The 22,846-nt window shown below is 37.2% G+C and overlaps 2 protein-coding genes across 3 annotated transcripts in view; both read left to right on the forward strand.

Annotated features, from left to right (window-relative positions):
• Positions 1-17,773, forward strand: part of iqgap2 (IQ motif containing GTPase activating protein 2) — a 78,605-nt gene extending 60,832 nt beyond the window's left edge. For both annotated transcript variants that reach the window (XM_016250941.1, XM_016250942.1), the window contains 22 exons: positions 641-808; positions 1,111-1,253; positions 1,358-1,528; positions 2,117-2,200; positions 2,312-2,383; positions 2,478-2,547; positions 2,663-2,871; positions 3,207-3,359; positions 3,674-3,837; positions 4,053-4,277; positions 5,897-6,037; positions 6,343-6,427; positions 6,630-6,862; positions 9,285-9,417; positions 10,761-10,863; positions 11,100-11,241; positions 14,774-14,861; positions 14,974-15,186; positions 15,441-15,601; positions 16,181-16,324; positions 16,725-16,833; positions 16,989-17,773. In XM_016250941.1, coding sequence (XP_016106427.1) covers positions 641-808; positions 1,111-1,253; positions 1,358-1,528; positions 2,117-2,200; positions 2,312-2,383; positions 2,478-2,547; positions 2,663-2,871; positions 3,207-3,359; positions 3,674-3,837; positions 4,053-4,277; positions 5,897-6,037; positions 6,343-6,427; positions 6,630-6,862; positions 9,285-9,417; positions 10,761-10,863; positions 11,100-11,241; positions 14,774-14,861; positions 14,974-15,186; positions 15,441-15,601; positions 16,181-16,324; positions 16,725-16,833; positions 16,989-17,102 — 3,125 coding nt within the window. In that variant the 3' untranslated portion in view covers positions 17,103-17,773. The remainder of the gene's footprint in view (positions 1-640; positions 809-1,110; positions 1,254-1,357; positions 1,529-2,116; positions 2,201-2,311; positions 2,384-2,477; positions 2,548-2,662; positions 2,872-3,206; positions 3,360-3,673; positions 3,838-4,052; positions 4,278-5,896; positions 6,038-6,342; positions 6,428-6,629; positions 6,863-9,284; positions 9,418-10,760; positions 10,864-11,099; positions 11,242-14,773; positions 14,862-14,973; positions 15,187-15,440; positions 15,602-16,180; positions 16,325-16,724; positions 16,834-16,988) is intronic.
• Positions 17,774-18,145: 372 nt separating this feature from the next.
• Positions 18,146-20,782, forward strand: LOC107565682 (proteinase-activated receptor 1-like). The gene is made up of 2 exons (XM_016250943.1): positions 18,146-18,328; positions 19,185-20,782. Exons 1-2 carry the CDS (start codon positions 18,259-18,261, stop codon positions 20,354-20,356), a joined length of 1,242 nt encoding a protein of 413 aa, XP_016106429.1. The 5' UTR covers positions 18,146-18,258; the 3' UTR covers positions 20,357-20,782.
• Positions 20,783-22,846: the final 2,064 nt, after the last annotated feature.

Below are 22,846 nucleotides of genomic sequence, written 5' to 3' on the forward strand. Positions count from 1 at the left end.
TATATATATATATATATATATATATATATATATATATATATATATATATATATATATACAGAATACACAAAACAAAAAGTAGGTTTTACGTTATGATTATGTAAAGTGTGTGTAAAAGTATGTTGCTTATGTGTATGTTTCTATCTTATATATATATATATATATATATATATATATATATAGAACAGAAGGCTTGTCTAAGGTGACGAGAGGAGAAAAAGGGAAGAGTAAACATACAGTACATACAGAACCATACATACTGTATATACTCCTATACACTAGATATATATTAATAGTAATAATAACAGGTATTATGGAAATAAGAGTAATCAGATAAATGGAAGGGATATAAGGAGAAAAGAAATGATTGTGAAAGAAAGAAGAGAGGAAGAGAAAGAAAAATAAAATTTATTGAAAAAATGCACCAAGGTGGTATGGGGTGGCCTCTATTCAGGGCAATCTATGTCAGATTACAAAATGCATGTAGAAGACTGTGTACAACAGGTTTTTCAGTAAAGTTTTGATCATATTGATAATTCAGAGGCATTAGAAATTTGTGTATCAAATATGATACAGTAGGCCTCACGGGGTTAAAAGTTATGTGAAAAAATGATTCTGTATATTACGTGTATGATTTCAGTGGCTGAGGCAGTAGCAGACATTAACAGGGTAGTATCTGAGGGAGATGCTAAGGCCACACTAGCTGCTCTGCAGTGTCCTGATGCAGGTCTTCGAGCGGTGCTGTCTGAATGTGCTCATGTCTACCACAGCCAGCTCTCTCACTTACAGAGCACTCAAACAGAACAAGGTAACTCTATCTCAGCCCTGATGACTGGGATCTGGAAAACATTAACTTACCTGCCTTACTCTTGTAGAATTTATTGTCATTATCATTGACAATCCTAATAGTGTAAAATATGTAATTTTTTTTGCCTGTTTAATTTAATAAATTGTTAAATAATAGTTGTAAATGGTCCACAGACCTTTCAAATATCATCTAAAACATTTACTGATTCATTTGATATCAGACAGAGAGAAATGCATATGTCTAGAGCTCCTGTGGAGAATTACTTATTTATGAAGAATAGCTTTCATTTCATTATTCTGTAGGAACCAGTGGCAGTTCATGGGTGAAACACAAGATCAAGGATAAATATGACTACTTCTACAACATTGAAAGCAAGGAAGGGACATGGCTTGAGCCAGATCATTTTGTCCATGACAGCTCACAGCTCACCACAGAAGATATTCAGGTATGTCTTCAGCACAAATATACATTTACAGTTTTAGTGTTGAATTAAATTACTGTATGTGAGCTCTGTTGTTCAGTTCATGTTTTCTTTTCCCCCCTTTCTAGAGTGTTTTGAGCAGTGTAACAGCAGAGTATAACAGAGAGCAGCTGTGGTTGGCCAATGAGCCGCTCATCATCCAGCTGCAGGCCCTGATCCGTGGATACCTGGTGAGACAGGCGCATAATGTCAGGTTGGAGTACCTGCGAAAGCAAGAGCCGAGCATCATCAGACTGCAGGTGCTTAACTGTTTAATGTGAAGGAATGATACTTGTATACCAGACCACTAACAGCCTTGTGATTTTTTGTAATTTACATTTTATTATGTTATTACTATCATTAACTCTTATTTAATCAAGTTCTTATTTAAGAAAAGGTATATATAATTTAATAAGCTCTAAGATTTAAAATTGTTCAATTGTTTATAATAATATTATAAAATCTTATTTTATAATATTATTTATATATATCTATGCACAATCCGCTTGTAACACTCCAAAGAGAAAGGAAAACATTAAATCGCATCATATGACCCCTTTAAATTATATAAAGAAACCAATAACAGTGAGTAGTTTCATAGTTTTTGTAATATGACCTTTTAACTTTTACACATCAAAAGCATGTAAATCTAAATGATTAACTCTTCTGTTAACTCTAAAACATAATAAAATTAGCAATGACAATGAAATATCAACATTATACAATGAAAGTACTGACTGTTTAGTAACCATTTTGGCTAAACTCTAGTGCTGTATTGTTATCTTTACAACTACCAAAATTCTCTAGAGTCTAGAAACAAATATGTGATTTGTGGTTTATGATTACAGGCATCCTGGAAGGGCTACACACAGAGAAGAGTCTATAAGGACAAACTAAAGGCCTTCCAAGACAGTGTGAGCAGTGTGATTAAGGTAATGGTCCTATCCCTGATGCTCATTTATTACAGTATTTCATCATCTTTTTCCTTGTTGCTTTAAAGTGCAATATTCATAGTATGAAAATATGTTTTCATTATAATTTAGTTACAGTCAATGGTGAAGATGTGGAAAGCTAAACGAAGCTACACAAGGAGACTGCAGTACTTCAAAGACCATGTAAGTCACACACAAGCTGATAAACTGATATGAACGAGCAGCATCTTCATCAGTTATACTCATGAAAATGGCATATTCTGTGTGTCATGCTTAGGAGAAAGAAATAGTGAAGATTCAAGCTTACCTAAAGGCTAACAAAGCAAGAGTTGACTACAGAACCTTGAGTAAGTCAATAACATTATATTATATTTCATGTATTAATCAGTTTACATTTACTAGCATAGTTGTTAATTGGTTTGCAAGGTAAAGATGATTGTGGTTTTCATGTTTTTCAAACAGCCGGTTCTCAGCACCCACCTCTCGCAGTGGTCCGTAAATTTGTACATTTACTGGAACAAAGTAGCCTCGATTTACAGGAGGAACAGGAAGTGACGCGGCTCAGAGAGGAAGTGGTCACCAAGATTCGTGCTAATCAGCAAATGGAAAAGGATCTGAATTTGATGGATATTAAGATTGGCCTGTTAGTGAAAAACAGGATCACACTGCAGGTTAGATGCAGTTTGCTTACAGTGCTTTCATGCAGTGATTTAAAATGATCCATAACGCTTAACAATCTCTTTGAATTGCTTGTTGGGTATACTATGGTTTAATGAGATAATGTTACATTATCCTTTGATGTGCGTAGGTTTCTGTGTTTCCATGATGTAAAATTCTACTGTAAAGCAAACACACAACACTGATAGAGAAAACAACAACACCATATTTGTTTTCTTCAGAGTCTCATGAGAGTAGAAGCAGCTACAGATGTCCACACCAGTCGAGTATGACCCTTGACCCATTCTAATTTTTCCAACTACTGCTATGTTGTTGTCTCCTCTGGTAGGATGTAGTGTCACACAGCAAAAAGATGAAGAGCAAAAAGAACAAAATGAGTAAAGACGATCTGACCATTGGGGAAAAGCAGGGCATCAAGGGCCTGAGCAAAGAGAAGAGGAAGAAACTAGAGGCCTATCAGCATCTCTTCTACCTTCTACAAGTGAGATAATGAACTCTGGCACAAATTTAGCTTGCAGCTGACCAAAGGATTTAATGGAATATTCCAATTAAATTTTGCTCTGATTGCCACAGGATATACATTTTAATTGTTCATTAAAAAAAACATTTCTTAATATGATATATAAATAAAGAGTATTTCAATATAATTGATTAAATATATATAATTATATATTTTAAAATATATAATTTACAAATCTTTTATGCATTTACAGAATGTATAAAACTTGTACTATAAATATTCTGTAAATATTTTCAGTTAGATTTTTTATTCAATGAGTTTTCTTCATTTAACAGACCAATCCTTCATACCTGGCCAAGGTAATCTTCCAGATGCCCCAGAACAAATCCACCAAGTTCATGGACACCGTGATCTTCACGTTGTATAACTATGCATCAAATCAGCGGGAAGAGTACTTGCTGCTCAAGCTTTTTGAGTCAGCCTTGCGAGAAGAGATCAAGTAAGATATATTTTAGAGATCTTATCTTAGAGATAGGGATACTGTTTGTTAGCTCGAACATGCAAAAACAACACTGTTTTGTAAAGACCACTATACCTCTGAATTCATAATTAATACATCAAAACTCAGTCAAATGTCTGTGATACAATATGTCTAAAGTTGTGCTTTATAATATTGATTATGGCACATTGTTACACTGCTTTCATCTTTGGCAGATCTAAGGTGGATCATATCCAGGAAATAGTGACAGGGAACCCTACAGTCATTAAGATGGTTTTGAGCTTTTACCGTGGTGCTCGTGGACAGAATGCTCTCAGACAGCTACTAGGCCCTGTGGTTAAAGAGATCATTGAGGACCAGAACCTGGGCATCAACACTAACCCTGTAGACATCTACAAGGCCTGGGTTAATCAGCTAGAGACCGCTACAGGAGAAGCCAGGTTCAAACATGCACACACCATCCATCTGCATATTTTCTCTTCTTCCACATATATTACACATGTATTATAATAAAAATTGCATGACCCAAATAAACAACATATATATATATATATATATATATATATACACTACAAAATTATTAGAACTGTAAGATTGTTCATGTTTCTTTAAAGAATTCTCTTCTGCTCACCAAACCTGCATTTATTTGATCCAAAATACAGCAAAAGCATTACTATTGTGAAATATTTTTACTATTTAAAAATAACTGATTTCTATTTGAATATATTTAAAATGTCATTTATTCCTGTGATTTCAAAGCTGATTTTTTAGCATCATTACTCCAGTCTTCAGTGTCACACGATCCTTCTGAAATCATTCTAATATTCTGATTTGCTGCTCTAAAAACATTTATTATTATTATGTTGAAAACAGCTAAGTATAATTTTTTTCAGGTTTCTTTGATGAATAGAAAGTTCAGAAGAACAGCATTGATCTAAAATAGAAATATTTTATAACATTATAAATGTCTTTATCATCACTTTTGATCAATTTAAAGCATCCTTGCTAAATAAAAGTATTAATTTCTATTTCTTTCCCCCCCCCAAAAAATAATAATACTGACTCCAAGCTTTTGAATGGTATGGTGTATAATGTTACAAAAGTTTTTTATTTTAGATAAATGCTGATCTTTAGATTTTCTATTTATCAAAGAATCCTGAAAAAATGTACTCAACTGTTTTAAATATTAATGATAATAATAATAATAAATGTTTTTTTGAGCAGCAAATCAGAATATTAGAATGATTTCAGAAGGATCTTGTGACACTGAAGACTGGAGTAATGATGCTAAAAAAATCAGCTTTGAAATCACAGGAATAAATGACATTTTAAATATATTCAAATAGAAAGCAGTTATTTTAAATAGTAAAAATATTTCACAATATTACTGCTTTTGCTGTATTTTAGATCAAATAAATGCAGGCTTGGTGAGCAGAAGAGAATTATTTATAAAAAATTTAAAATCTTACTGTTCAAAAACTTTTGACTGGTATATATATATATATATATATATATGTATATATATATATTCTGTTGTTCAAACGTTTAGGGGGCAGTTTGATATTTCTGAAAGAAATTAATGCTTTTAATCAGTAAATATGGATTAAATTGATCCTGAAATTGATCCTGAAAAGAATCCTGAAAAAACTGTTTCATGGCTTCCACAAAAATATCACAACAACTGTTTTAAACATTGATAATAAGAAATATTTCTTGAGCAGCAAGTCAGCATTTTAGATTGATTTCTGAAGGATCATGCGACACTGAAGACTGGAATAATGGCCGCTGAAAATTCAGCTTTGCCATCAAAATAATAAATTACATTTCAAAAGATATTAAAATATAAAACAGTTATTTTAAATAGTAATGATATTTTACAATATTTCTTTTTTTACTGTATGTTTAATCAAATAAATTCAACTTTGGTGAGCATAAAAGGCTTCTTCCAAATACATAAAAAATGCTATATCTTATACTGACCTCATCTTTCAATCTTTAGTTTTTTACTTGACTTTTTTGTTTATTCATTTTTACTACTTTTGTTTAACTTTATTTCTAGCAAGCTGCCGTATGAGGTCACACCAGAGCAGGCTCTGTCACATGAGGAAGTTAGGGCTAAAATGGAATCCTCCAATCAGGTGCTCCGGACCGTCACAGACAAAGTGCTCAGCTCAATCATGTCATCGCTGGACACCATCCCGTAAGAATAAAGACCAACCTGCCTTTCAAGCAGATTTTCAGTTCTGATTCATGCAATTCATTTTCATATTGCTTGTTATATTTGTCAGAAATGCCTCTTGTATTATGAAGGATTGTGCACCAGGGGGCAGCACAGTAGTTGAAAATATGGAGCCAGTCCAAAACAAGATACATTTTCAATACATAGCATTGTGTGATATTTTGCTCATGCATTACAGTCATCTCATTATTTTAAGGTATGGCTAGATTTTTTTTCTGCTGCTGATCTGTGATTTTTATTTTGCATCTGTTTTCTTTTGCATGCAGTTACGGCATGAGATATATTGCTAAAGTTCTAAAGGACACGCTTCATGAGAAATTCCCTGATGCCACAGAGGATGAATTATTAAAGGTCAGATGTTAAAATTTTTAGTGGTACTCCTGTATGTTTCTTCTAAAACAAGTATTCACTTGGCCTGTCTGCAAAGCTCTTTTCATACTTGAAATGTAGCTGTAATTGCTTGACACACCTAACCACACCTGCTTAAAGATTCAACATCTCAAGAACCCAGAAAATTATGAAAAAAGTGAATGGTGCCATCTTCTTCCCACAGATTGTTGGGACTCTGCTCTATTACCGTTACATGAATCCTGCCATTGTGGCTCCAGATGGCTTTGACATCATTGACATGACAGCCGGAGGACAGGTGCATTCGGAGCAGAGGAGGAACCTGGCGTCAGTGGCCAAGATGCTACAGCATGCTGCCGCCAACAAGCTGTTTGAGGACGAGAGCGGCCACCTCACCCCTATGAACAGCTACATCTCCCAGACATACCAAAGGTTCAGGTGAGGAGAACAGAGCACTTCATCAGGGTCACAGACAATAAACACTATTCTTGCTGTGAAGAATCAAAAACTTAGGAATAGTTCACTGACAAATGACAACTCACCCTCATGTTTTTTCAAGCCCTTTTCTGTGGAACAAAAATAATATATATTGAACAATGTATAAGTGTTTTTTGTCCATAAAAAAAAAGTCAGAAGTGTTGTTTCGACATTATGCAAAGTACTTACACACCTATCGGCCAAAATCTGTCAACTTCAGCAAGAACTGTTTTGATATTTGGATATTTTCTTCATATTTACATACAGTTCTCAGCATAAATGAGTGCAACCCCTCAGAAACTTAGGGTGTACTCACACTAGGCATTGCCTTGAACCGAGCCCGAGCGCGATTATCCCCCCCTCCCCACTCCCCCGCTTGCCTGCACTCACACTTGCACTAAACATTCCGGGCCAGAGCACACTTACGTCATGTATGAGATAACGGAGAAAACCACTTTCGCTAATATTCTGCCGAATAATTATTAATAATTAATTTATATTTTATGCTGTGCATTGATTTTCACTTGTATGTATCAGAAAATGATTACGGAGGCAGCTGACGTTAATGAAATTTCCTGTTCATCAATAAGGTAAGAACCAGACCCATTATAAACCTAAATATACTTGATTAAATTAAATTAATTGAAAAGTGTAGTGTAGTAGTAGTAGTAATAGAATATGTTTGCGGTCGTAATAATGACAGTAGCGCACACAAAATAGTATCTGTTCCGTGCTCCGGCGCGGTTAGCGCTCACACTGCATGCATACCATGCCCGAGCCCAACCAAAACGAACCGTGCCCTGGCCCACCTCTTCCAACCGGCCAGGGCCAGCTAAATGAACCCCGTCCGAGCGCAGCATGGAGCGCTCACACTAGTCAAACGAACCGGGCTTTGGGGGTCAAACGCGCTCGGGCACGGTTCAAAACGCCTATTGTGAGTACACCCTTAAAATTTAGAATTTAATCTTCACTTAGAAGACATATTAGGTTATTTGTAGATATAATGTTCCATCAAGTCTGCTTGTTTAATTACCAAATAGAGCATGTCAAAATTATTCAGGAAAATATTTTCTTATCAAAGTGATATAATGTTGCATTGCAAAAATGAGTACAACCTTCTGAAAGTTACAGAAAAAAAGTAAATAAAGTTAAAGGCAATTTTTGATCAAACGGTGAGTATGTTGAACCAAAACATTTAAAGATAAATAATTTCTTGACAATTAAAAGTGTTACATAGCCGATTGAATCATTCTCAGACTTAATGCTGACAACAGTGGAACCACTTGGGAGAGAACTGTCAGGAGACTTATTTCATTGCTCAAAAGAGGACAGTGGTACAAGAGGAATATCATGGTTTTAAGTGTAAAAATATAGCATAGGCAACATAGAAATTCAAATAAAATAGATTTGTGGCAAGGTCCTGAAATAATCAGGCCTTTATTTTAAGCTCCCGTTTCATAAAAAGGAGCAATACCAAGCAAGTGTCTCAGAGCCGGCAAAAGCTATGAAGCTAAGTGACTATTGCATCTCACACAGTGATGCGACATGGAGAAGTGAAATCCACATCGGAACTACCTACTGTAGCCAAAGCACTATAAATTTATTTAGCCTTTTCCCAAGTCTTTCTGGCCTGTTTCCTTGAAACAGAAGATGCAACTCTCTCACTATAATAATTATTCTCTTAAACTATTACCAATTTTTTTAGAACATTCATATTTTATCTAGAAACTGATGAGTAGAACAAAAGGTTTTAAACAATCACAGATCTGAGGTTCAGGACAGGCTGAGGATATATGGAAATGTTTTTGTCTGAAAGTAAGGCATCAGCAGAGAAGAGGGACATGTGTTGCCACTTCAGACACTTTTTAGTGTGTGTGTGTGTGTGTGTTTGTGTGTGAGGAGGCTGGAAGCGCTAAATGACCTTTTGCCCAAAGCCCATCATTCCCATGCTGGTGAGTCATGCTTACTGGAAACTCCCTGCTGCTTTCTTTTCCTCAGATTCTCAGCAACTCTGCCTGATGACATGTCTGTGATAGACCTGGAAGTTTAGACTTGAGCTGGATTATTGCAGTTTAGCATGTGACCTTCTCATTCAAGCCGACTTGGCATTATACATTTGTTGTGATCTTGTTTTTTATTTTGTTGGTTGCACAAAACTCGGTAGAAGGCACAGATTTCTTGAAATTTGTTGATACTCACAAAATTTCTCACTCCCATGTCTTCTACGTGTCTGTATATGCCTAATTCCATGTTGTTTTCGGGCTACACATTTGACCATTTTTATATTGATTTTGAAGAACTCCACAGATTTTCCCCAAAAATCACAAAGAAATCGACAGATTTAACCTGGACTTGGTTATAACTTTTGTTTTTTGATTTTCAGGGGATTTTTTCAGGCAGCTTGCGATGTTCCAGCTCCGGAGGAGAATTTTAACGTGGACGAGTACTCTGACATGGTGACACTCAGCAAACCTGTCATCTACATCTCTATTGACGAGATTATCAACACACACTCTGTAAGACATACAACTGAGAATTCAGTACACATCTCTTACTTTTTTAAAGTTGTGATAAAACAGACATAGCAACAGATCTTTTCTTATTGTGACAACCATCTGAGTGGAAGGGATTGTGGAAAAAGAAAAAAAAAAAAGTAGGGTGGGGACAATCCATCTGTTTTTAAGTGGATGTAGCCGTTGCACTCAAAAGTGGGGCAGATGAACATGAGTTTGCAGCAACAGGGTTTAAGAGGACTAAATGATTAGAGAAGACCTGCATATGTCACCAGAGAGAAGCCTGTCATTTTCACAGGAAGATATAACACTTAGATTAAACATTACAAGGTGAAAAAATGAAACATGCACAGTAAGATTTATAATATGCATTTAGAAAATAGATAAGGTCAATTTTAATTTCCTGCCAACTTCAGTGGAAGAGATGACCTCTTCTTTTATCTTATTTCTGGGCTGTTCATATTCAAGAGAGAATCCAGTTTAGAAGCATCTTGTCAAAGAGTGTGCTTTTCGGAATTTACTGTTGGGACGTGATCTGGAATGCGAAGTCAAATGCTTTGTTTAGATCTGCAACTAATTGTTGTAATTAAGTTTCATTAGCCATGAGTAGCAATGAGTCATGAGAGGAGTCTTCTGTGAGGAGTGGTTTGACTTGATCCATGTGTGAGGAAGTGACTTCATGACCTGTGCAGACATAATAAATAGTTTCCATTATTTTCCCCTCTCAGCCAAGCCTCTACATTCCTTCTGTTGAAAAAACCAGACTGATCATTCTGCGTGTTATGCAGCACATAGACAAACGGATGTAATGCCCATTTTAAGATGTATGGCTGTAATTTATATTTTATTGAACGAGACATCTTGTATGATTTGAGGAAATATTTAGAAGTTGTACATGGAAGAAATTGTTGACCATATATTCCCCTTAAATCTAATTAAAATGACTTACATTGCACTTCAAGGCACATATTGTTTTTCATGTATTGCCTGGGAATCGAACCCATGACCTTAGTGTTGCCAGCACAATGTTTGAGCTGCAGGAATATAACTTTATCTATAAAATGATACCACATGAGGTAGACTTAACATATGCACAGTATATGTACCGAATTAAAATATTTACATAGAATTGTCTGGGTTTTGCTGTGAATCTATCGTGGTGGTCACCCTCATCTCAAAGTAGTACTTACAGATAATAACAATAGGAATTGCAATAAGAATTTAACTTGATCCAGGCTTAATTTCAATATTGCGATGATTGTGTGTTGTTGAGTATTATTGTGTTTTGTAGTCTATACAGACTAGTTGTAGCTGGAATACTTAAATTGGCTCTTTTTTTCTTCTAGTTAGTGTTGGAACATAAGGAAGCTATTGCTCCAGATCACAGTGATCTTCTGCATGAGCTCCTTAAGGACCTGGGGGAAGTTCCTGATGTCGAGTCACTACTTGGTAAAATCATAACAAATGCAATCACATAATTTCATTCATTCACATGGAAGAGTTTTCAAACACCACCAGTTTTGTCCACCTACAAGAAGTGAAGAGTTTTTGCAAGTGTGTTGCCTCTGGCAAAAGAGTCCAGATGAAATATGCCCTCACTGACAGCTGATTAAAAGAAAAGGACAGTAATGAACAGAAAACTGCTGTCAAATGGCACAATAATGATTGTGAAACTTGACACCCAGGTGAAGAAGCTGTGGATGCAGATGACCTCAGCAAGGAGAACTCACTGAGTCAGCTGGCCAAAACAGAGATCTCCCTTACCCTCACCAACAAGTTTGAGCTGCTGGATGGAGATGACAAAGACACGAAGGGACTGATGATGAAGTAAGTGAGGAAGTAATCATCACTTCTTCAACCGTCTTAATACGTAAAATGTCCTCACATATAAATATCTCTTTGCCCACACTCAACTTTTCTTCATTGTCCTCATTTCCTGTCTTCATATCTCTCCTGACCCATGGGAGGAAATGGTTTGGTGGCCAGTTTTATCTTTTCCACTTCTAAAATAAGCCTTTTTTGACTGACGGTGCATAATGTAATACTCAAAGGGAACATTTGTCGACTATCATTTGCTGGCCAGTAGGTTAGGTTAGGTCACTTAATTTATACCCGCAGGTACATTTGTTTTGCAGTAAAATGATAATGACATCCATTCTTGCACAATTTCAAAACATATAAAAACATAATATAACACAACAAAATAACAATAACATGACACAAGTGCTCAAGACCACTCAGAACTAGGGATACACCGATACCACTTTTTCCAGTACTCGCCCTATACCGATACTTTTATTTTTGGTACTTGCCCATACTGAGTACCGATACCAATACCAATATTTTATTGCATTTGTAAATTTTTTAAATATTGGGTACAGAAACCAAAAGAGTATGTATAATGTTAGTTGGTTGACTTCATTTATCAAATAGATACAGTCAAACCTAAATTTATTCAGACACCTTCAACATTTCTCACATTATCACAGTTTATTCGCTATAGTTTAGAAAATGGTAATAAAATATAACAAGAACTCAGAGTTAAACTGAGTCAGAATAAATTCTGCTTGATAATGTTAGATAACTTTGATAGAAAGGTATGTAGCCTAATGGATTACAATCAACCAAAAATTAGACAGCTGTTAGTATGACAGTATTTACACAACTATCAATACTTAGTCGGCCAACCCTTAGCCTTAATGACAGCCTGTAGTCTCCTGGGCATGCTGTCAACCAGCTTCATGCAAACCTGAACTTAATTTTTTTTTTTCCCAGACTCGGTCTGAATAATTGTATCCGTTTTACATCAAGACATTTTGGGTATAATTTGTCACAGTTTATTTTATTTTGCTATCCTCACTTACATAAATGAACTATAGTGTCCTGCACCCACTAGTAAAAAAATATCAAAAATTATATCTGGTCTCGGAATAATTTTTGGTTTTAATGTATATTCTTTGGTTATTTTCACACTTAATTATGCCCATTAAAATGTATTTTACAAGTTTTTGTTACTTTCACTGTTCATTTTTTGCTCTATGGTACATCATCTTTCATTTAATAGCATTGGAGCTGCTCCATTGCAGCGGCTTAGTACTGTAATCACGTGCTTTGCTGTAATAATGCAGGGAACCACTCGTTATAAATCTCCTAACTGTGATATTTTCAGAAATAGAAGTCGCGTTTTTTTTTTCATCTGAAACGTGCTGCGATTTATTTTCAGTCGTATAATGCAGAAACACTCAAGCAAGCAAAACACGCGCAACGCAGCCTATAGCGCATTTCACACAGGCTGCTAGATTCACTTTCGCCAGAAAGTCGTGTATGCCTAAGGTTGAAAATAAATGACGTTTATAGTGAATGCCCCTATAAATGGTCTTATTTTGACGATTTAGTTTTAATCCAAATTATGCGTGTGCTAAGGGAGTGAACATCAAAGATCACACAACAGAAGTGTGCACGCACGCTCAGTCTCTCTCTCTCTCTCTCCCTACCGTTAAGTAACTTGTGCATTGTTTTACTTACTTGTTTTTGACATATCCAACCGAACTACAAAAACTTTCCAGTGATGTCTGTGAGAAAGGTATATTCACTCGACAAGCTCGCGCATCTGCGCCGTCGCGCGCTCAATCCACTCAGCGTGCTTTGCATCAGCTTGCCTCGCCTAGAAACACACAGCGTCTCACTGACAAGGCTGCTTCAACACTACTGCTGTTCCTGAAACCACGCCTTCTTTCTTTGCGTGCACATTTGGGCGCATTATGCAAATATTCCCACATAGTGAGGTAGATATGTGGGGGCGTGTTAGAACGAGCCATTTTAGGGGGGCGTGGCAGAGTCTTAACTTTTATAAAGAATATCTCTTTGGTTTTGAGACTTTAGTCTTTGCAACTTCAGGGATCTTATCTATGCACAATCAGCTTATAACACTCCAAAGAGAAAGGGAAACTTGAAATCGCATCATATGACCCCTTTAACACATGCTGTGTGGTTACGGCGTTTGGTATCGGGGCATTTTAATGAGTACGAGTACAGGAGCTCAGTATCGGGCCCGATACTGCCCCTACTCAGAACGTATCATTATATATAAATTATATAAAATATATAGCTATTAAACAACAACAACAAAAAAATCCCTACAGCTTATTCAACACAGTTAAAACAGCAGGAACATTTTATTCGAGTAATTTTCATACTTGCCCAAGCTGAACCAGAATTATTTGCAGCCATCTTGTTCTCCAATTCTACTTTGTAGATTTGTTTAGCTTTTTAGATTTCAATCTCTTTTGTAGCCAAATGCAAATCAGAGGCTGCTCCCTGTTTAAAGGCGAGCCTTTTCCCCTTTGTAAGCAAGACTTAACAGATTTAGTAACCCGTGGTTTGTTATTAGAATATATTTTAACACACTTACAGGGAATTATCATGTCCCTGCAAAAAGCAACTTATGAACATGTTACATCCAGCAGTGAGTCCAAATCATCACCACAGGACTGTGTCGTTTAACTATATACAGTACTGTCCTAGCACTTGTGTGCTAACCACTAGCTTTATAGTGTATCTTTGGGAAGGAAGCAGGTACACTGACGTCACAACTCATTGTCTATATGTTAACATCCGCTCCATTTCCACTCAGAAAAAAACTGCATCTGTGAAGCCCCAGTTACCCAGACGTGTATGATCTTCTGTTTACAGACCATATAAACATCAATTACTGTAACCGGCCAGTTCGTGTATGTGCAGTGAGACAAACCACAAATTAGTCTGCATTTCCTTACAGACACTTTTGTATGCTTACACTACCAGCCAAAATGCATGTTGTTCCAAACCTGCTTGACTTTCTTTCTTTCTGACTGACTGTATAGACTAAAAACACCAAAACATTTTTAGTGAATGTGACATGACAGTTATGTGACATGACATTTATGCTGCGTTGCCCAGGGAGCAGTTGGGGGTTTGATGCCTTGCTCAAGGGCACCTCAGTCGTGGTATTGAAGGTGGGAGAGAGTGCTGTACATTCCCTTCCCCCACCTACAACGACCTGAGACTCGAACTCGCAACATTTGGGTTACGAGTGCGACTCTCTAACCATTAGGACACGACTTCCCCTCTTCTTTCAAGAGTTTTTTTAGTCAAATTCAGTTCAGACATTTGTACGTTGGGATGTTTCACCCAAAAATGAAAATTCGTTTTGTCCTTTATGTCACCAGCATATTGTGAATGCTCGTGAAGTATACTTGCATTGCATTATCTGCTGGACAATGTCAGCCCATATCTTACCAGATGAGACAATGCACGACATGAGAAACTCTGATTTGCCTGACTAGAACATCCTTCTCTTTGTTTGCCTGTCACTTTGCAGAACAAAGAAACTGATAGTGGATGTTGTGAGAATTCAACCAGGGGAAACACTCACTGATATCCTAGAAACTCCTGCCTCTGCTGCACAGGTATTGTAGGCTCTTGAATTAATAATCAAGATTGATTAGAGGTCAGTCTTCCAACAGATTCAGATGAAGTTCAATCGATTAGCCTCGATCAACCCTCTCTCTGGTGCTGTAGGAGGCAGAGCACGCTAAGCTAGTGGAGCGACAGGTGGTGCAGGACTCTCAGACTCCAGAGGGGTTGAAGAGCAGCCAGGCCATGCTGGAGGACCGCCAGCTGCCTCTGGAGCAGAAGAAGAGAAAGATCCTCAGGAACCTGAGAACTCTGGAGCAGGCTGGACTGGTCAGCTCAAAACAAAAGTACCAGGAAGCCATCAATGACATCTCCAAGGTCAGGCCTTAATGGGTTCAGGAACTATCTGAAAAGACGTTGGGGCTCATTGAAAAGTAATAATTGTCTGTTGGACGAATGTAGATATTCGTAAAAGTTATAATGATTGCTATATCCTTGACTCAAATGATTGCATCTGTATTAAATCTATCCCTTTAGTACTGCAGGGTACCATAAACACCTGCATGTCTTTAGTCTGACTGTTTTATTTTACAGTATAGTATTTGTAATAACAGAAATGTTTTATTTGGCAGGACATTCGATACCAGCGGCGCTACAGGCAGAGGAGGAAAGCAGAGTTGGTGAAGTTACAGCAGACTCTGACGGCGCTCAACTCAAAGGCAGCTTTCTATCAGGAACAGATCAACTACTATGACACATACATCAAAACCTGTCTGGATAACCTCAACAGAAAGTGAGTGGAGATTCATTTGAAGTTCTCATACAAGCACACTCGTGATTGTGGGCCTATACAGTATGTTCCTCTCAATAATCACTTAAGATATATATATAAATTAATTAAGAAATTAATAAGTAAAACATCAAACAGTTAATAAAGTAATATATTGAAGTAATAAATTCAAAATACAAAATTCAGTTTAGTAATTTAGAAAATACAAAAAAAATAATGCTAAAACTGAAAACAGATATTTTTAATATGATTAAGATAAACTATTACCTTATTGATTTTATGCTGTTAATATCCGTTTGTTCATTTATCAATGTAATTAAATTATTATTTAATTGCTAATTTATTTAATTTTTAACCTCATGACTAACTTATATCAGTTTGTCTATTTATCCTAATGTTTAGGCAATTTGATAATTTTCTCATTTTATATATTGATATCTAATGATTAGAGATTGCCACAATCGGGCCCTGATACACAATAGCTTGAAGGGCACTTACTAGTGGTGTGGAAATTGGAAAGTGTCTACTCTCATTTCCTATAAGACATTAAAATTAATTAATTGACGGTTGTTTCTCCACCAGGAATTCACGAAGGTCCATTAAACTGGACAGAAAGGAAGAGGGGAAGGGCAGTAAGAAGTCCAAGGCCTCCTCTCTAAAGTACACAGCGGCCAAACTGCATGAGAAAGGAGTCATTCTGGAGATTGAAGGCCTCCAGACTAATCAGTATGTTCTTCCTCTTTGCACCATTTCTTTTCATTCCATTGATAATTAATATTTGTATTCATAATAACACTGTGCCATAATCAAATACATAATATCTAAACTGAACGTTCTAATATCTAAAGTTATCCATCATGTTCTGCTCTTCCTCATGCAGTCCAAAGGGGAGTTTAGCCAACTATTTTTGCTATCTCTTAAGGCAGATCAAAAGAATATTCAAAATGTTATCTTTTAGTGCTCAGTGATTTATTTGTTTATTTTGTCAGAAATGTGTACTGCTTATAATTCTTCTTGACCGGGTGCTACCAGTCATTTTGCAACAATGAAATTATTTGCACTGTAAGATGTACAGTATTAAGCTCCACCTATTCCAGTACTTCAGTCAGTGTTTTGTACATTTCAGGTTAAAAAATGTCATGTTTGACATTTGCCCTTGTGAGGAAGTGGGTGACTTTGAGATAAAGGCCAAGTTCATGGGAGTTGAGATGGAGAAGGTGCAACTGCATTTCCAGGTCAGTTCCCAGGTGCACAGAGCCTGGCACAAGCCACGTAGTCACAGTTCTTCTCTTGGACATGCAGGATATTAGTTTTATTATATGGAATTGCATTTATGGACACCAATAGAGAACTGTTTTTCACCTGTTTTTTGTGTTTTTTTTATTACCAGGACCTGTTGCAGCTTCAGTATGAGGGAGTAGCTGTTATGAAAATGTTCGACAAGGCCAAAGTCAACGTCAATCTACTGATCTTCCTTTTGAACAAAAAGTTCTATGGAAAATGAAAGTGAAAATATATTCAGTGAAAAATATTAACTAGCTATCAGTGTCTCATTTTAGATGTTAGTTTACACAAATTGTGTGAAAAGAACAGATTGTGCCTTTGGTTTTTAGATCTTTTGTTTGTAAATGAAATTTCTCTGAGCATTCAGGGTACGTGTGCAACTGTGTTCGCAGGTCTTCTGTATTTAATTAACTATAAAACGAGATCTCATCTTACCATTCTAAGAATTATCATACATGCCAAGCTGTACATACATAGCTTACTTTTGACTTACATTTGAAAGGAAATTTAATCAAACCACAATCAATACAACAAATGTTCATGACATTTTTTTAAATTGTGAATGAATTATATTTTTAAATACAAGTGTAATTGAAATATATATTTTATAGCAAGTAATGTATTGAATGCTGCAATGTTTTAATAATCAATAAGATGGATGACTTGTAATGACTGATAATGCACTACTGCCATGTGGCTTTTAAATTAGATAAAACAGAGAAGACTTCACAAGACTATCATGAACTAGTGCCTTTCATTTCTACATGCTCAAATGTACATCTTTTTAAAGATACCTATTAAACGGCATTCCTAAAAGTTTTCAGTTAAAATAAAACTGGCAATGTTCTGTACTGAGATGGATTAATGTTATTGATTTTAAATAAATACAACTATCATACATCAAAACGTTTGTTTTTTCAAATATATATATATATATATATGGGAAACTGTATATATCTGACACAAAGCCTGTATTATGAATCAAAAGCCCAATCAAATAAAAGTTTATGGTGATTTCAAATTAGGACATTTTTGTTATTACTGTTCCCAAAACAATAATTGCATCTTCGTGCTGTATGTTTTAATAGCACTTGGTGAAACAAATGAACACAATATGTAGTATGCTGTAAATACTGTTAACTTCAACAACAAAAAAAACTCCACCCTAAAAATAGTATCAGCTAGTCCTGGTCTCCCTTGTGTTAGAGTAGGCGTTGACATGCTGTCATGTGAATGCCCTCCAGTCTTCACTGATGTCTGAGGACTGCTGTTGAAATAGCGCGCGAGCTCACGCTCATTCAGTTAAAAGTCTTTGCCTTTTATTTAGTATTTGCGCTCGTTCATCGTTTCTGAGCTGCAAGTTTCATTCAGTCGTGATGTTGTGGATTGTGGTGTTGATGGGGCTGCTGGTTGTGGAGGGCTCTGCGGCTGCGCTGCCCAAGAACGGTAAGACATTTACAGCCTCTTTCTTTGCACGTGACACAAAGTAAAATATAATGAACTTAAGAAATTACAGTGCTTTGGTGAACGGTGTAGATGTGAACTTTTTGTACTTAGTATTTTTGAAAGTGAGCATTACAATCCACTGCTAAAAAATGACGTGCGAGTCAGCCGCTTAAGTTCACACTAAGCACTTATATAGTTAATTTGTAAATAACTCGCCATTTAATTTGGTGCACCGTTACTTCTTAAGGCAATACTGCTTGGCCGGAAGTGTTCTGTAGTTGAAATATTATGTTGTAACTATGCACGAGCATTTATTAGCGTTTATAGTAATGAATTGCATTTCAAAGACCATGCACAACTAATCATAAAAATCCCTTCTGAAAAAAAAGATTAAAACCAGGTTTGAAAAGCATCTAGCCTGAGCATTTCAGCAGGGATATTAGTATAATAATAATGTAAAATGAAAAATAGTTCAAATAAGGTACAGTAAATGAATAGCAATTCAACAAACTGTAAACACTTAACAGTAATTCGTTTTAATTTGTATTACTATGGAAACCATGTAGTGACCGATAGTGGCAATGGATTACTTTGCCATTTTAAGGCCATGCAGAAGTAGCCTAATTTCCTTCCGGAAATATATATATCTATCGAAAAATTAAGTATCTAGCCTGACCAGGCAGAAAGACCAGATAAAACCAGTCTATGCTGGTTATGTATGTATTTATGTATGCTGGCGGTGGTATTAGTATTTTTAAATATATAATAAGAAATCATTGTAATCAGGATTAATGTGACCATTTTTTACCAAACATTTTACACCTCAATAGTTCCATTTTGTACTTATTTTTTCCAGAAACGTTTATTCGGACATTTTCTGGTTTCTTCCTCACCGTCACCGATGAGCCAATTGATTACCTGGACGTGCAAGATGAGGGCAGCGGCTCCAGTCCGGATCAAGTATCCAAACCCAAGAAAGATCACCAACACCATGTGGCTAAAAAGACTTATCACATCTCCCCGGAGGCCTCCAGCTTCCTCACAGGCCGCGTGGTGACCGCTGTTATCCCAACAATATACATCGTGGTGTTTATCATCAGCACTCCTCTAAATCTGCTGGCGCTGGTCATGTTTGTGCGCAAAGTGAGACCGAAAAAACCGGCAGCGATTTATATGATCAATCTGGCTTGCGCTGACCTTCTGTTCGTCCTGTTGCTCCCGTTTAAGATAGCCTACCATTACAATGGAAATAACTGGATATACGGGGCCGGCATGTGTCGTTTTGTCACGGCTGCTTTCTACTGCAACATGTACTGCTCTGTGCTGCTGATGATGTGCATTAGTGTGGACCGCTTTATGGCGGTCGTTTACCCGATGGAATCGCTCACCTGGCGCAGTCCGCAAAGCGCGTCCGTCGTGTGCGCCGCCATGTGGATTTTGTCCATCGGCGGTGTGACGCCTTTGCTGATTTCCAATCAAACCATTCACCTACCTGACCTGGGCATCACCACCTGTCACGACGTCCTTGACATCCACCACCTCCGCGAGTATTACCTGTACTTCTTCCCCATCATCTCTTCGCTTTTCTTCTTCATCCCGCTCATTTTTAGCACCGTCTGCTACGTGCGCATCATCCAAGCTTTGTGCGCGGCCAACGTGGAAAACCGCGCGAAAAAAACGCGGGCCGTCTTTATGGCGGTAACGGTCTTTGCTGTTTTCCTCATATGCTTCGCGCCCACAAACATCATCCTGTTGGCGCATTACGTGCAGTTCGCTCACAAGCACAATGATGCGTCCTACGCCGCGTACTTGTTGTCCACGTGCATCGGGAGCGTCAGTTGCTGTCTGGACCCCCTCATGTACTACTTCGGGTCGTCTCAGTGCCAAAAACAGGTTCTTGCCTTTCTCAAGTGTCATGGAGCGTCAGGCATCGAGAGAAGCGCACAGTTCACCAGCACCACCAGGTCAAGCAAGCTGGAGACTTTTAAAAGCAGCGTGAGCAGCCAGTATAGGAAGCTGCTGGCATGAGCTGCCTGCTGAAAACCAGGCTGGTTTTAAAGGGGGTTTTAGGACTTTGCAGCTGGCCAGGGTGAGAGACCTTCTCAAACCAGCTGTAGCAGGTTTCCAATTACTTTAAATCGTTTACTTTATCAGAGCTGCGTTTCTCAAAAGCCTTGTAATCCGAAGTAGATCCCCATTGCCACAAATGGTCTCTTCGATCAATTTAGCTTATGATGCTTTTGAGAAACGCAGCCCTGGTCGAGCTCATTTAGGATGGTTGGAGTTAATTACACTATCATTCATTGGAACTCTTGAATTATTATTATTCATAACATTTCCAAGAAGATCCAAATGACTCTGGCACTTCAACCGTTTCAATGCTTTTATAACATCTTTGCTAATAGATTCTTGCTTTATTTTTGTATTAATTTGTTACCATGTCAGATAGCTATATTCTTGCCAATAAAAGCATATTTAAGTATCAGATACTTAATGTTTAGTAAACACAAAAATTGAAGTTGTATGTTACATTATTTCTGTTTACTGTAATTTACATGATAGTTTATGGGACCAGCTGCATGGCTGGATTTTATGAAATTACTTGGTGAAAATTCTCTAAAACATTTACACCAGTTAACTATGGTTTTATCTTTAGATAGATGTTACAGTATATACAGTACACTACTGTTCAAAAGTCTGGAGTCGGAAAATTTATACTTTTATCCAGCAAGGATGCATTCAATTGACAGTAAAGACATTTATAATGTTACAAAATAAAGAAAATACTGTGATTTAGAATTTTCTATTCATCAAAGAATCCTGAAAAATGTGTTACAGTTTCCACGATGATACAAAGCAGCACAACTGTTTTCAGCATTGGTAATACAAAGATATGTTTCTCCAGCACCTAATCGGCAAATTAAAAATTATTTCTGAAGAATGATACTGAAGTTTCACAAATTTTTAAAAATGATTTTAAATTAAATATTTCACAACATTACTGTTTTTACATTATTTTGATCAAATAAATGCAGCCTTGGTGAGCATCAGAAACTTTTTAACAATTAAAAAATCTTCCCGGTCCCAACCCTTTTAACGGTAGAGTGTATTGATGCAAATCGTTGTAATCGATGCTCCAAGTCTTATTTAAACAACCAACATAGCTTGTCACCAACATACAGTATTTTGTGCTTTGAACACTGAGATACAAGGCCTAAAACTAACTTTTTGCCACACCTGCCAAAAGTGCCAATGGCTGGTGACATGATAAAATTTACTGGCCAAAATCTTTTTTTTACCAGCCATGAAACTGGCTTGCATTTTTTGCAAAAACAGGCAGTTATTACAACGACAATAACTAAACATATTTACAATGTTTTTAATTTGTCCTGCTGGTGCATTTTCCCTATTAATTATAGCCGTTCAACATTCCAGTATAATTGAAAGCCATTATTTTTAACATTTAATAGGCTCTGAAATATATAACAACTTTTTAAAGTTTTTAAAACAATCTTCACATAAACTTTATTATATATGCATAAAATATACATATTAATCTTTATTCAAGCTATACAATTTAATCAGCGACTAGAACAGTCCAAGGACTTCTCTTTTTCTTTTGTTCTTTGATATACATCAATGACAGACTTCAGCAGTTTTCACTTTAAAATCAGTGCTGTCTCTTTAAAACCTGATGCATATGACGCAGATCTGACAAATATCCGATTCCCCTTCATGGGAACTTCGAACTGCGTCCTCTAGGGGTTATCTAAATTGAATGGCAGGGCATACGCAGCAGCAGGTCAGGCTGTTGCTTCGCTGCACACGATGGCGGTGCTCCAGGCATACCAGGCTGACCTGCTGAAAGACCTGGATAAAGGCGAGGGCCTTTCTTCTGATGAGATGGGTGAGTTGCGCCGCACCACAGATCTTGCTCTATGTGCTACTAAGCAGGCTGCCTCTGCCATGGGCAGATCTATGGCGGCGATGGTAGTAACGGAGAGGCAGCTGTGGGTAAAACCTGGCAGACATCGGGAAGAAAGAAAGGGGTTTTCTTCTCGATTCCCCGGTTTCGCCCTCTGAACTTTTTGGTACATCCGTTGAGACGGTCGTCGAAAAGTTCAGGGAGGCGAAGGCACGCTCAGCTGCCTTCAAAACCTTCATTCCAAGAAGGTCCAGGTCTGAGCCAGAACAACCCAGGGGTCCTGGCCCGTCTCGGTTTGAGGATCAGAGACGAGCACAGAAGGCTAGTGTCGCGACTCGCGCTCCTCCTCCGCCTGCGGGTAGGAAGTATCATGGGTCAAAGGGAGGTAGGCAAGACCTGAGGGATGTGATCCAGACAAGGCGTCAGCGCTTTCATCCGAATCAGAGTAATACTTAGGTATCCACTCTTTCCCTCAGGGGGTGTAACATCTACCCTTTTCTTCCCCTTCCTAATTCCCCTGTAACCACCATATCTCCACCTGACCGAGGTTAGGTGGAAGCTTCCTGCATAACAGTCTCCTTCTGGACCTATGA

The sequence above is a fragment of the Sinocyclocheilus grahami genome, unplaced genomic scaffold (assembly GCF_001515645.1).
Source record: "Sinocyclocheilus grahami isolate Dianchi unplaced genomic scaffold, SAMN03320097.WGS_v1.1 scaffold1016.1, whole genome shotgun sequence".
Taxonomy (NCBI): domain Eukaryota; kingdom Metazoa; phylum Chordata; class Actinopteri; order Cypriniformes; family Cyprinidae; genus Sinocyclocheilus; species Sinocyclocheilus grahami.